Source organism: Nanorana parkeri, unplaced genomic scaffold (assembly GCF_000935625.1).
Source record: "Nanorana parkeri isolate BGI_ZX_2015 unplaced genomic scaffold, ASM93562v1 scaffold358, whole genome shotgun sequence".
In the NCBI taxonomy this organism is placed as follows: Eukaryota; Metazoa; Chordata; class Amphibia; order Anura; family Dicroglossidae; genus Nanorana; species Nanorana parkeri.
In genome coordinates, this window is record NW_017306626.1 from 270,056 (window position 1) to 284,751 (window position 14,696).

A 14,696-nucleotide genomic window follows, 5' to 3' on the forward strand; every position below is an offset into this window, starting at 1 on the left:
GTTTTTTTTGTTGATTTTTTTTTTTTTTTTTTTTTTTTTTTTTTTTACACCCTAGACCAAAACAAGCCCTTAACCTTTGCAATGTGGGGGTAGCCCACTTTTATTTCTCCCCGGAGTTCTTCTTTAAAGAGTACATGCACAGAACTTTATATGAACATAAAATCAGGGACGTTAGTTGTATCGTGACCAAGTTCTTCCTTTATCTTTTAATATTGGATAACTGTTTGGAACTTTTTGACAATTCATGTTAGAAGTGCTAATTTGCATTCTAAGATTAAGAATTCTGGAGGAGTTCAAATGAAATATTGACATTCTTCCACAAAACACATTTTAGGACCACCCAACATAAATCCTATAAAATTATTAATAAGCACCCTAGAAATAAAAAGGAAAAACGTAATGTGTTCATTGGGAATGTATAGTGATTCTGCACTATTATGGTCAGGAATGTTTAAAGAATTAAAGCTAAACTCCAACCAGGACAATTTTAATAGCATTATAAAGGTACTTACCTTTTTTGTTTTGAAAGTGTCATCCATTTCTTTTTGCAGTCTCATTCCTGCTCTGTATGCTGTCTTCTTGCTTGTGCGAATGGGCGCGACTGTTTGCTTCCAATGGAGAAACTGCTCCTGGTCGCACACCCTCCCCATTGTAGTTTGCAGAAGGTGGAGGAACTGTGTTTATGTCAGCCTTTCTTCTGTGGATGAGCACAATCGGAACCCAGTCGGACCAGCCCACATCCATTGATTTAGCTGTTATTCCAATGAGTGCTACTCTAATAGTAGAGCTGCAGCTAACGATTATTTTCAAAATCGATTAGTTAGCCGATTATTAAGTTATAGCTCCACCTGCACACTCTCACATCCTGTTGGGCATTCCCATTGAATTATGGGAAATGTAGAGCTCTTTTTTTTTTTTCTTGCCCTCCCTTGTGGATTTGACATGCAGCACAAGTGTATTCCTCTCCCCTCGCCCAGGAACATTGCATATTTTTAAAGCAGCTGATTACCTCACTGGGGATTAAAATAATTTTAATTAAAAAAAAAAAAGGTGCAATTTTAAAACCTTTTTCAGTGATTTAATTGAGCATTGGGAGAGGGGTCTGGTTATAGAACGTTGGCAGGATCCTTGAGTTTAGCTTTAATATAACTAAAAAAAATTAAGTTATACAAGTGCAGTTAAACAGTATACCGCATGATAGTCTCATTTTATCGAAAATAAAATGCTTTTCCCCAAAAAATGTCAAGTCAATCATAAGGAAATTGTATGGGAAGGTCCAATTAATATGGCAAGTAAGTTGCGCTCGGTCTATGTGAATACAAATTCTATAAGATTCTATAAGTGTTATTAAACAATCTATCAATCCAACAAAAAATCAAAACCGTGTACAAGTACCGAAAATCAATATCTCGGCATGTGAGATGTTGAGCTCGATCAGTGTAACCAAAAAAAAACACTTTGATGTTTGAAACATGTGTCAAAGTGTTTTTTTTTTGGTTACACTGATCGAGCGCAACAAACCTGTCACATAAACACTTATTGATACACTGTGTTGCGGTTGACATTGTTACAATTTTATTTCACATGCCGAGATAATGATTTTCGGTACTTGTACACGGTTTTGATTTTTTGTTGGATTGATAGATTGTTTAATAACACTTATAGAATTTTTGTATTCACTTAGACCGAGCGCAACTTACTTGCCATACAAATATCCACCTACACACATTGTTGCGGCTGGTCGAATTAGTTATTTAGGCACTCCCAGCGCAGTGATTTTTGCATTAGAGGTCCAATTAATAGGCGTATACACGAAAAAGACTATATTTTATTTTTTTTCTTTAGTTGAGCATAGGTCATAAATAGGGATGCACTGATACCGAGTATTTGGGCGAGTACTCATACTCCAGCCCAAATGGTCCGATACTTACCTCTGATACCGGAACTTCTGGTCAGAGGGAGATCTCTCTCTGAGTGCAAGTGCTGAGGGAGCATGGAGCCGGCTTCCTTTCCAATCAGGAAGCCGGGCGGAAATTAATGACCCACTTCCCAGCTTCCTGATCGGTCAGGAAGCCAGGCTGCCTAGGAACTAGTTAAGCCAGCTTCTTAGCCAATCAGGAAGCCAGAAGGCGGGTCATGAAGTGCCGCCCAGCTTCCTGATTGGCTAGGATGCCAGCTTCACTTGTCGGTAAGCAGCCTGGCTTCCTCATGAATCAGAAAACCGGACACCACCTCATGACTCAGTGCCCAGCTTCCTGATTGGTCAGGCAGCCTCGGCATGTGAAGTCAGTGTCCTTTTGCTAGAACACTGGCTTCACAGGCAATCAGGAAACCGGGCCATGACCCGCCGCCCGACTTCTGATAATCTGGTACACGGTATCGGCGAGTACCGGAATAAAAAATATCGGAGCTCGATACCGAAAAACCGTTATCGATGCATCCCTAGCCATAAATGAGGACTATCTTTCAGGCTAAAATCTAGGAGTTGCATATTAGAAGGATCAAAATAGTAGGAAAACTTTGACATGTCAGAACGTAATGCCATATTAAATCAAAAGTGCACTACCATCTAGCAAAAGGACAATCCTACATCAGTAATGGGGTAATACACCTGGGAAACACTTTGCAGCAGCGTTGAAAAGAAAGAGACACCATGCATGTATGTATCTTTCTTGAAAAAATTGGACTAGGGCTGCAACTAACGATTGCTTTCATAATCGATTAGTTGGCCGATTCATTTTTCGGTTAATTGGATACCAAAAAGTATTTACATGTTTAATTATTCATTAATAAATATTATTTAATTCTTAACTATTAGTTATTAAATATTAAATGTGTAATATTTTAATGGACATATCATAGTCATTCTTTCTGTATAGCTCTCATCCCTGTCATATGTCACAGAATGAACTTGTGCAGGAAGGAAAATATTACCAAGCAGGCTTCTCTCCCGCCCTTCTCTCACCAGATGCTTTTGTCTGGGGGAATCCGATTGGTTGCACACTTGAATCTGCGTCCTGGTATACGTGTGAGCCAATTGGCTAGAGATTACATTTTTCATCTTGCCATGCTCCGTTCTCGCCTAGCTGAGCGTGGGAGAGGATATTGCTAAACACACTGCACGCAAAGCTCCGCCTGCAGTGTCTTACATTATGCCACTGACTCCACTCACAGCACATACGCACAAACAGTACACAGGCAACACACAAGTCACACGGCAACACGCGGGGCACACAGGCAACACACAATTCACAAATGCAGAAAATGGCAATAGTACATTACACAGCACAATTCAGAATACCACCAGCTATAGAGGCATACAACAAATCCCAGCAATAGTACATTATAGATGGCGGTATTCTGCATTGCCCTGTTTAATGTACTATTGCTGGGATTTGTTGTATTCCTCTATAGCTGGTGGTAAATTATTGCACTGTATAATTATACAGCGCAATGCAGAATACCAGCAGCTATAGAGGAATACAACAAATCCTAGTAAGAATACATTATACAGCGCAATGCAGAATACCAGCAGCTATAATGTACTATTGCTGGGATTTGTTGTATTCTTCTATAGTTGGTGATATTCTGCATTGCGCTGTATAATGATCATACAGCGCAATGCAGAATATACCACCAGCTATAGAGGAATACAACAAATCCCAATTCCCTCCACCCCAAACTTGCTCACCCATGTCTTTATGGACTGTGCACTGGTGCGCAGTCATGTTGGAACAGGAAGGGGCCATCCCCAAACTGTTCCCACAAAGTTATGAGCATGAAATTGTCCGGAATGTCTTGGTATGCTGATACCTTAAGGGAGAACTATGGGTTTAGGGCTTTTCCCCATAGTTCTCCTTAGGGTAACGGGTGGACACAAACTAGCGTCCTCCCGTCACCCTAAGCTCAGTATACCGCGAGCTACAGCTTGCGTTTATACGGAGACGCCGCAGCTAAAGCGGATCCCGACAATTATGTCTAAATCCGCCCAGGCAGAGCCAGCTGTACCCGCCCCCTCCCCGTCTGTTCCGCCAGTCAGTGCTGGCGGATCGGAGCAGGGAGGGGGGAATCCAGCCCCTCCCTTGTCACGGCAGAGAGCTGTGACAGGATCGAGAAGTGAGCGAACGCCGGTATGTGTTCGCTCACCTCCCGATCTACTGAGCCGACCTGTGACAGTCTCATTGTCACAGGTCGGCTAGAACTATGAGGATGAGTGAAAAGCACTCACCTCATAGTTTCCTTTAAGAATTCCTGCACTGGAACTAAGGGGTCAAGCCCAACCTGCCCAACCCCTGAAAAACAACCCCACACCATAATCCCCCCCTCCACCAAACTTTAGACTTGGCACAATGCAGTCAGGCTAGTACCGTTCTCCTGGCAACCGCCAAACTCAGACACGTCCATCGGATTGCCAGACAGAGAAGCGTGATTCGTCACTCCAGAGAACACATATCCACTCCTCTCGAGTTCAGTGGCGGCGTGCTTTTCACCACTGCACCACTGCACCCAACACTTTGCATGGCACTTGGTGATGTAAGGCTTGGATGCAGCTGCTCGACCATGGAAACTCATTCCATGAAGCTCTCTACGCACTGTTGTTGTGCCAATCTGAAGGTCACACGAAGTTTGGAGGTCTGTAGCTATTGACTCTGCAGACAGTTGGTGACTTCTGCGCACTGTGCCCTTCAGCATGCGCTGACCCCGCTCTTCATTTTACGTGGCCTACCACTTCATGGCTGAGTTCCTGTTGTTCCCAGTTGCTTCCACTTTGTTATAATACCACTAACAGTTGACCATGGAATATTTAGTAGCAAGGAAATGTCACGGATGTACTTATTGCACAGGTGGCAACCTATCACGGTACCACGCTTGAATTCACTGAGCTCCCGAGAGCGACCCATTCTTTCACAAATGCTTGTAGAAGCGTCTGCATGCCTAGGTGCTTGATTCTATACACCAGTGGCAATGGAGGTGATTGGAACACCTGAATCCAATCATTCATTTTCTATAATATTCCTATGCCAATTCCTTTTCTACATAAGGAAAAAGTATCCTGTAACAATGGAAAAAAACACATTCCTGGACCCTTTACTTTGGATACAACTAGCCAAAACGAATCTACTAATGTAGAAGCTATGGTACAAGTGTACTCCCAACCTTACACATCACATATTTGGATGCTCCATAGGAGAAAAAAAACACTATTATTCCTTTAACTATTAATTCATAGGTAGTAATGTACAGTTCATGAATTCTGCATGTGGGGCACAATACCTTTTAGAAATGTGAAGGATTTGTGTTCTGCTTGAATACACTGACGTAACATATGTTTACAAATACACTTAAAAGCATCATTAAAAAGTTTTTGAAGACGTCCCTGACATAATCCTTTTTGAACTTTTAGCTGCTTTTACATCAGTCATTTTAATTTAAAGTAGAGCACACCCACACAGTGTTCAGCATTCCTGTTTTCTCTCTCTGCAAATAGTGCCGTAAACAGCAGTTAGTTTAATCTAATTTTAAGATAGATATGTTATATATCACAACAGTTAAGTTGATACTAAAGGTTCATTTCTGTTTTATGATCAAAACTAGCAGGCCCACCTTTGCATGAAATGTATGTTCTTCTTTTTCAAAAAGGTTTTTCTTCCTCGTTCTCTAATGCCGCCATCAGCTAAGTGGCTGCTATGGAGGCACCCGTGCGTGCGTGTTCCTGCAGTGGCTGTGTGCGTCCATAGACACACACAGCCCTGTGGCAGGACACGCCCTTCCACTCTGACCAACAGTTTTAATAATGGCAGAAGGAGCCATCAGTATCCTCCCCCCACAACCAGGAAGAACAGGGAACTGAGGATCGCTTCGGACAAGTGGTGGTGACGTGTAAAAAGTGTGGGGAGGATAGGGGAGAGACAAAGGTATTGGGTGGTTTTCACCCTAACTCAGGGAATGAATTGAGGACAAAAAACACCCTGCTTTTAATTCTTAAATTACTCTTTAACTAAACCCACTAGGTTTCAGTAGACTAAATCTACTGTAGATTAGTAAATTAAAATCTTATGATATTTAGTCGACTAAAACAATTCACGTGACTAAAATATGACTAAAACTAAATAGCATTTTAGTAAAAAGACTATGACCAAAACTAAATCAAAATTAACACGGATTTCTTCCCTATTCATAAATTCCATGACATAACCATATACTGTATACTAGTATATATGGCTGATATACAGTATGTCATAGCTGCAAGCACCCTCTATATTCATTGTTCTACATCTTCTCCCCAGAAAACATGATAATAATATACACCCATCTCCCCCATTACTGAACAAAGGAGTATGTGCACATCCATGGAGTTCTCCTTGTGTTTTGCAAATTCAGTGTTAAACTGAGCACAAAACCAGCAACTTTTTAGAGCCAGTTATACCCTCACAATGTATTAATGTAATGCATATGCAGTAAGAAAGGTGATCTTGTTTACTCTCTTTACCCCCAATCAGTGCACTAATCAACAGTGCCCCTTAAGTGGCAAGAGCACTGTTGATTGCTGCACTGTTCAGGGGTCGGACCAGGGGAGAGCCAGGCCACTGCTTTGTTTGAGAGCCACAGACCTCCTTTCAGATTGCTGCAGCAAAGGATATTTTTATCCTCCAGTTAAATAAAAGATCAGTTTTAATACTGTATATGCAACTTGGATGCATTACAGTAATAGATTGTGAGGGTTCAGTTGGGCTTTAAGCACTTTCATTGTTTAGTTTGCAAAAACCAAAAGTGTCAAGAGAACTTGCAATGTTTCATGGTTTGGGTAGAAGCTCTTAGTGGTAGGTTGCATCGATCAATGGACTAGTCAATGCAACCGCCCTTTGTTTCCTGCATTTCTTTTCTTAGAGACCCTTATCCTAGCAATGATAATCCGAAGAGAGAACTAAAAATATGAACTGTATTGTCTTGCAGAGGGTTGAAGAAGAGGCTCTGGTGAAGAATAGCAGTGCCTGCAAAGATTACCTCATAGAAGCCATGAAGTACCATTTGCTTCCAGGAGATCAGCGAACGTTGATTAAAAGTGCTCGCACAAGGCAGAGGACGCCTATTAGTCTTCCCAAGGTAGGATTTTGCATTTGTTGCATGTTTACGTGCGTCTATTTCAGGGCTCAAAATTTCCACTTGCCCCCTCGCAATTGGCGAGTGAAAATTGCGTGGGGGCGAGTGGAAATCCAGGGGGGGGGGACTTCCGCCCTCGGCAGCGCCGATCGCTGTCTGTTTCCTCCACCCGCTTCTTGACCAACCCTACAAACACCGTTCCTGAGGACCTTTAGGCCCCATGTACACAGGAATTAAAATACATGCTTTCAGTTACATTGGGAGCTAATTTCTGACCGCACCTGAGAGCTTGTAATGCTTTGCTACGGCTGAATGCACAACTAGATGTATCGCAGTGTCCAGGTACTTTCAGTTTAGCTGCGTTTTCTGTGTCCTAGGACAGTTAAGCCAGGTTTTATGTGACTAAAGGCATCCAAATCCAGGAACATCCTGGATGACCTGGGAAGCATAAAAGTTGTTTATACTTCGCAGATAACTTCTCTTTAGTTTATCACAGGGGCCCCATGTGCGAGGCGAATATAAACATTTTCTACATGCACTATTTTTCATACAGAAATCATATTTCCTTTTCAGAAAATACATTTACTATCAAAAACCTACTGGTATTTCAGTCATTTTATCTATCTTTAAAAAAATGTATCTTATTTATTATACTGAGGATGGAGTATTTTATTTCTTTTTTTTACACTTGTACACAGCATGTGGAGTTTTAAGTTAGTCTTCTATAGTAGCTACAGTCACAAAAAGCAGCTGTTTGCTAAAAAGAGTCCTGCGTGTGTCCGAGGATGGACACACCTCCTCCTCACTGCTAGCACAGTCTTATCTAGTGGAATTACTGTCAGAAGACATAAAGGCATTAGAAAGTCTAGCAAGCTTTGCGAACAGTGTCATTTATACACTCTGCATCATAAGTTTATAAAGTTATAAACTTTAAAAGGAATAGCTTTAAATAAAAACAAACCAACAACAACATATGCAACACAATATAATAATAAGAAAGGTGCTGCGGGCACAAAACATGCGTTACATAAAATAAACACCACTGTGAAAGTCCATGTGACGAGCTGTATAATCAATGAAGATTAATTCATCGTATAACGGTTCTAAATAATCTCTTCAAGAAAGTTCAATCTCTCCACTGTGAATCAAAGTGATCCAGTGCTCAAAACACCTCTCTCCAGCAGACTATGACTCCCCAAACAACAATGCCTTTTTTTTACAAATTGGCATATAGCACTTTATACAGATGACTTCCATCTAGCATGGCTTCCAGTTCTGTCTCTTCTCACTTGTGGAACTCCCCATATGGTAAACAGAAAAGGAAGGAAAAGAGGCTCCAATAGTGTAAAACCGTTATGCTAAAATACGCTTTATTCGTATTAAAAACACTTGCAAGAAGCTAGAACAATCCAACATTTATAATGTATTGTGCCCGAAGGAACCTAAAACTGCGGTCTCGGTATCGCCCGATATCTGCTGCGCCACTTCCGATGCGTCACCTCCAGCCCCATCGCTGACATTGCTTCCAGTTGCTGCTTGACCAACGATGATCGCGTTGGTCGAGCGGCAACTAGCATAGTTAGTATACAGAATATGGTCCTGGGTTTCTTGTACTGATTGTCATTGTAATGAAGGGGACCATGCGTGGCCCAGAAACGTTGCAATTTTGATGTGACCATATGCGTGAATAAAAGACGCTTTTTTTGGACATCAGCCATTGGTGTGCTGGTGACACAGCTATATACCACAGCACACGAGCCCCAAAATAATCCCATCAGCATTGACTTTTGATACAGGGGAGGGGATGCACCTCTCCACAATTGATTGGGCCCGGAGGAGGGGGTGGCACTCACAGGGGGTTATTCACAAAAGGGTGAAGAGTGTGGAGAAGGCAGGAGAAGTGAATAATATAGGACAACATAGCTGAACTAGAAAGTGAGCTGAATTGGAGAATTTTTCCAAATCAGCTATGTTGTCCTAGATTGTTCACTTCTCCTGCCTTCTCCAACCTCATCACCCTTTTGTGAATAACCCTGTAGTTTTTGGCATGCTTGGGTGAACTCAGGCAAACTACAAAACTACTCTTTGTAGACTGTTTGATTTTACACTTAATTCTACAACACTAGAAATTATTGTTGCTGAATTAGCCATTTTTACATAAGAATAGCAGACATTTTTTTTCCATTATAGTCTACACATTTCATACAAACGTGAAACTAATGTATGACTATGACACAGCACGTTACATTAAAGCAGAATTTCAGCCAAAAATATCAACATAAAACTATCCCAGTCAGAAGTTTGCATGTTCTCCCTGTGCTTGTGTTTCCTCCGGGTACTCCGGTTTCTTCCTACAATCCAAAGACATGCTGGAAGGTTCATTGGCTCCTGTCTAAATTGGCCTTGCAAGTATGCATGTGCGATAGGGACCTTAGATTGTATGCCCCTTGAGGGCAGGGACTGATGTGAATGCACACTATGTAAAGTGCTGCGTGAGTTGTCGGCGCTATATAAATACATAAATAAATATTGCAGCCTTTGCAGCAATATTTGCTTTCAGTCCAGAGATTTTTTCTTTTGCAGCTAGAGGTCTTCAGTCTGATAACCAGCATCATTCAATCAACTTCCTTTTGATATCCAGTTGTTGCCCTCGTCCCCTCCAGCCTGTGACTAGACAATGAACGGAGAATCACAGTGATGAGCTCATCCCCCTGTCACTAATTTATTTTCCTATCTGCATACTTTTCTTTCTGCCAGATATTACAGCTCTCTGTACCTCCGGCCAACTCCAGGTGAGAGCTGCAATGGGAGCGCTTATGTTGTTTTTCCACCCCCCCACACCCCTGATTTTATGGTACTGTAAAGTAATCTGTTCACTTAATACAGCTCTGAACCGGTAAAATGTCCTTACACATCAGTATTTACAAAAATCTCTGTGCCCAGAGTTCCACTTTAATCCAACTTGAAACCCCTTTGCATATTCCAATTACTCATATACACAATTTCCCTTTCTGCTAATAAATTAGCCAAGCTGTACTGAATACTTGTAATTTGCATCTAAACCAGATGAACGTTCCATCAGATGAGTCACGTAAAGCTTCTTTATTAGAATAGCAAAAAGTAATCAATTGTACATTGGCTTAGTCCCTTTTTTAGGCTCCATGAAATGCAAACCATGCTCTAAATCATGGACATGGTCTGACATAAGCAGCAGACCTAATAAATAACATCTGAGAAAAAAAAGCTTGAATGCAATTAAAGTTGGTCTAGCAATTTTAAATGAAAAATTCTCATTCAATAACTTTTAACAAAACCTTCAATTTACACGCATGTTTTTTGTTTGTTTACTAAATGCAGTTTTATATCTCCCCTTTAAGCCTCATTCACACAAGAAAAGGCCGGCATGTACAGCTCTGTGCTACGTGCATGGCCGTATCGGGCAGCTCCCGGAAGGAGAGGTGCTGCATGTGATTAGTACCCAGCCCCTGTCCTTCTCTATGGGAGTATGCGGCCGTACGGCGCCCTATGGTCACCTTAAGCACAGGTGCGGGTGTCCCGGCTTCAACGCAGGGTTCCATCCTATCAGCCTACGAGTACGGACACCCGTACCTGCAAAGGGGGTGAGCGTAGGGCGGCATACGGCCACGTATTCCCATAGAGAAGGACAGAGACTGCGTACTAATCACACGCAGCACCTGTCCTTCCCGGGAGCTGCCCGATACGGTCGTGGGCGCATCACGGAGCTGTACCTGCCGGCCTATTCTCGTGTGAATGAGGCCTAAACTGTAAGGGGAGAAAAAAAATTATTGGTGCTTAGATAAAGGAGTAAAGCAGTGACTGAAGTTCACCAAACATTTCCCTGCAGGTGTATCTTCCTAGTGCAGGTTTTAAATTACTATGACTGATTCACCTGCAATAATTGTTTGGTGAATATCACATTCACAACTTTATAAACATGGGTAAAAGTATTTTTCTTTTTTTTTCAAGGATATTAAAAGCATTGCAAAGTACCTTGTTTATTGTTTGGAGGCAAATTAGTGAACTTAAGATCTAAAGCATTGTAAATCCTCATCCAAAAGGGACTCGGGTTGTTAATGCAGAAGTAAGAGTTTGAAGTATGGTACAGTGTTTGAGTCCGTGGGCTTGAGGTCTGGCCCCATTTAGACCTAATACTGCTCGTAGAACAAGTGTGAGTATGTGTGTTTATACTTCAGATCCTCATTTGAACAATGCTTACAGATTATGATAATATACTTGAGGAAATTACATATACACTTTACATGGAATATTCTCGTACTGTAAATTAGCGAACTTGCAAATTTGCCTTGTGGCAGTAGTAAGTACACCCCTACATTTATCACTGTAAATCCATGCCATAGGTATAGCCGGTCTTTATACCTCCGTTATCTGGGGTCTGATGTTCTCTATAATATTGAACTTGATGAGTCGCCCTACCAAGATCAAATTAATTCTCTAATGCCCTCAGAAAGAAGGTTGTTGATGCTTTTGAATCTGCAAAGGGATTCAAAAGGATCCCTAAATTCTTCCACTGTAAAATAAATAAGCTGTCTGTACACTTTGCAGTCTTTACTACGGTAGTAATATGACCATTTTGTGCTGCGATAATGCTTCTGCTATATACAATGGTATTTTATAGAGTTATCGTATTACAAAAAAAAAAAATTGTACACATTCCATTTAATGAAGAAGCACCCAGCTGAGAATAACTTGAAATTGGGGTTTGAACTTGCAGTGATTCTACCATTTACAGGGAATCATCAGAAGTTTTGTGAAACCTGACACAAGATTCACACATGTGCCTGGCCTTAGGCTGGCCTTATCTTTACAGAAAGCTTTGGGTAAAGGAAAGAAAAATCAATGTGAAGCAAGTCATGTTGAGAAAGCACAGATAGACACAGCAGGGACAGATATCACTGCTCTAAATGATTTCTTAATGCCTTTGGCTCAAAACATCTCCTGATTCTGTAGCAAAGCTCTTCCCATAAGTAATAAACACATGCAGAAAATCATTATGTCACATAAACAGAAAACTTGCCCAGAGAATGAGGTCCAGAACATGCATCCTAACTGTGCAGTGTCTTGTACAAAGACTGAAACTACCAAAGAGTTGGATATGGTAGAAGCCGTGACTATACATGCATTTTACAAGATTACTGAATCCAGGGAAGGACCCTACAGCCAACTAACGTTTATACTTCTGTGGACATGTATTGAGCTTCAGAAGTTATTGTAGCTTCTGTGTAAGTTATTGCAATATCATTTTAGCTTGTTGTGCTTTTTGTTGGTCTGTTTTTATATACGGTAGATAGGTGATTACTTTTTAGATGTGTGGTTTTTATACACGCATGTATTATCCAGTTATGTAACATGTGCATACTCTACTACACTTTTCTGGGTGAGTGTTGAACAATTTGAATCCCTAGCTTACAATGTTTACAGGGCTTACCTTGTGCCTTCAAACAGCCATCAGTGGTTAGAGGTCAATTGGTCTAGTCTATCCAGCCTACACACCTCAACACTGGAAGAACATATGTAGTCTATACAGACAATGAAATCAGTCATATCTGCTGAAACCACCTTTCAACCATTCCCAAGGTAATACCTGTCCTTTTATCTCACAAGTCTTCAATCATCCTTAACATACTTTTACCCAGAGTTTGAGCTCTGTCCCCTCTTAAGTGATGTGCTACATTTTGTATGTTCATATAACTCCATCTACCAGATACAGGTTCTATAGTAAGTGTCCTTTCCACTGTTTAAAATGGAACTTGGAAAGTAAAAATAAATTGTGAGCGGGAAGTTCTTTATTAAAGAAAGTACATGTTATGTCTCTTATGCAGTAAAACAAACTTACCCGCCTGTTTGCAATCTTCTGTAGAACAGACACTGGGGGGAATTTATGAATATGTTTGTGACAACATTTTTAGTTGCAAAGTTTTATCCGTGATAATTAACTTTTCTTTAAGTGTTCTTGCAACCTATTAATGTTTGCGACTCACACTGCATGTTTTGCGACATTTTGCATAATTTCTGAACTGCGTAGTAATGGCTTCCAGCATTTGTGACATTAAAAGACCTCCAAACTGTTGCATAATCTAGAAGTGCTCCTGAGTACTGCTAAGAGAATTCACCATCACAGCCTCAAGTCAGGTAAGCACTTCAGGGCTATTCAGCAGTCCTCCAGGAGGCCCGCAGCAAGCTTGAGGCAACTTAGAGACCGTTCTCCTTATGAAGGCATTGATGAATGAAACATGAGCTAAGATAACAAATCTGTCGCTATATGCACTAGAAATCGGGGATGCGCCAGTTTAAGAAAAACTCTGATGATGCGACCAAATTGATAAATGTCCTCCACTAAACTGAGCATGTGCAGCTCATTGTATTTACTCTGCACACTTTGGTGCCAGAATAAATAAATTGCTGCACGTATGCATGAGGCTACATCATTCCCCTGCCAGCCAATCAAGATGGCCAAAGACCTGGATGAAGTTGGGGGGTTGGAGTAGCTAAGATGCTGTTGAGGGGAGGCGAGTTAAGTATCACTCTAACTACAGTGTTCATGTGTAAATGGAATGCATCAGTTAAAGTCCAACTCCAGGCAGATTTAGAAAAAAAAAACATAATCCAGTTATGCATCCATTAAAAAATGATTTATTAGATATATTAAAACAACAGTTTTTTGCCAATTTCCATTGATTCCCCATTGAGTTGCTCTGGTCAAAGCTTTAACAGGACCAAGGACTCTTCCCCTGCTTCCAAGTGATAGCACTGTGCTCTAAGCACCAGTGCAGTAACATGTATGGAAGGGGTCACATGCTCCTCTAAGTACCAAGTATTTAAGTATAGCTCCTTGTGGCTGAAGGTGTGGCTGGGAAACTAAGAAAATGTAAATATGTGCTGCTGGCGACTGGGACCAAACCTGCTGCTTTGCACTACATGGGCAACCTGCAGTTTTTTTAATTCATTTTCAAATACATCTTACATAAGTATTTGAATCTGTCTGGGACAGGTAGTGTTAGAACCAAGTTATTTAGTCCTACGCCTAGTATCAGTCAGAGATAAAGCGTCTACAGAAGCGTAGAGCAGAGAGATGACCTTTTCAGTGTGCTGCTGCTCCTTAATTTGTCCATTCACAGGATGGGATGGGGTACATTGTTTGACTTGGCTGTACTGGCTGACAGAACAATAAATCATTTTGGAGGTAAAGAGTTTGTGTATGCACTATTGTGTTCTGGTGATTTTGAAATTTTAATTAGATATTTAAAATTTTTATTATACAGCGTGATTGCATATGTTTCTTTTCCTTGAATAGGGAAGGTTTTGTCATTCAGTCTTTTTTCTTTTCTTTTATTTTTCTTTGACTTTCTAGTGTTAATGTGTTCTCGTTCTTCCCATAATTCTTTGTGTGCTGTCCTTGTTTGTCTCTTTCTATACCTTCATCAGTAGTCATGGAAACTAGAACCACTCTACATGACTGGGGAAGAACTTTGCTTACAGTTTAATGCTCAGACCTACTGTGCCGAGAGTGTAAACAGTACCCGGTTATTCAGTTTAACTTCAACCTTTACAAAGCA

General features: G+C 41.0%; 1 protein-coding gene across 1 annotated transcript in view; it reads left to right on the plus strand.

Annotated features, from left to right (window-relative positions):
- Nucleotides 1-14,696, plus strand: part of KLHL2 (kelch like family member 2) — a 98,131-nt gene that overhangs the window by 60,499 nt on the left and 22,936 nt on the right. The window contains exon 8 of the mRNA XM_018558780.1: nt 6,955-7,104. Within this exon, the coding sequence (XP_018414282.1) occupies nt 6,955-7,104 (150 nt within the window). The remainder of the gene's footprint in view (nt 1-6,954; nt 7,105-14,696) is intronic.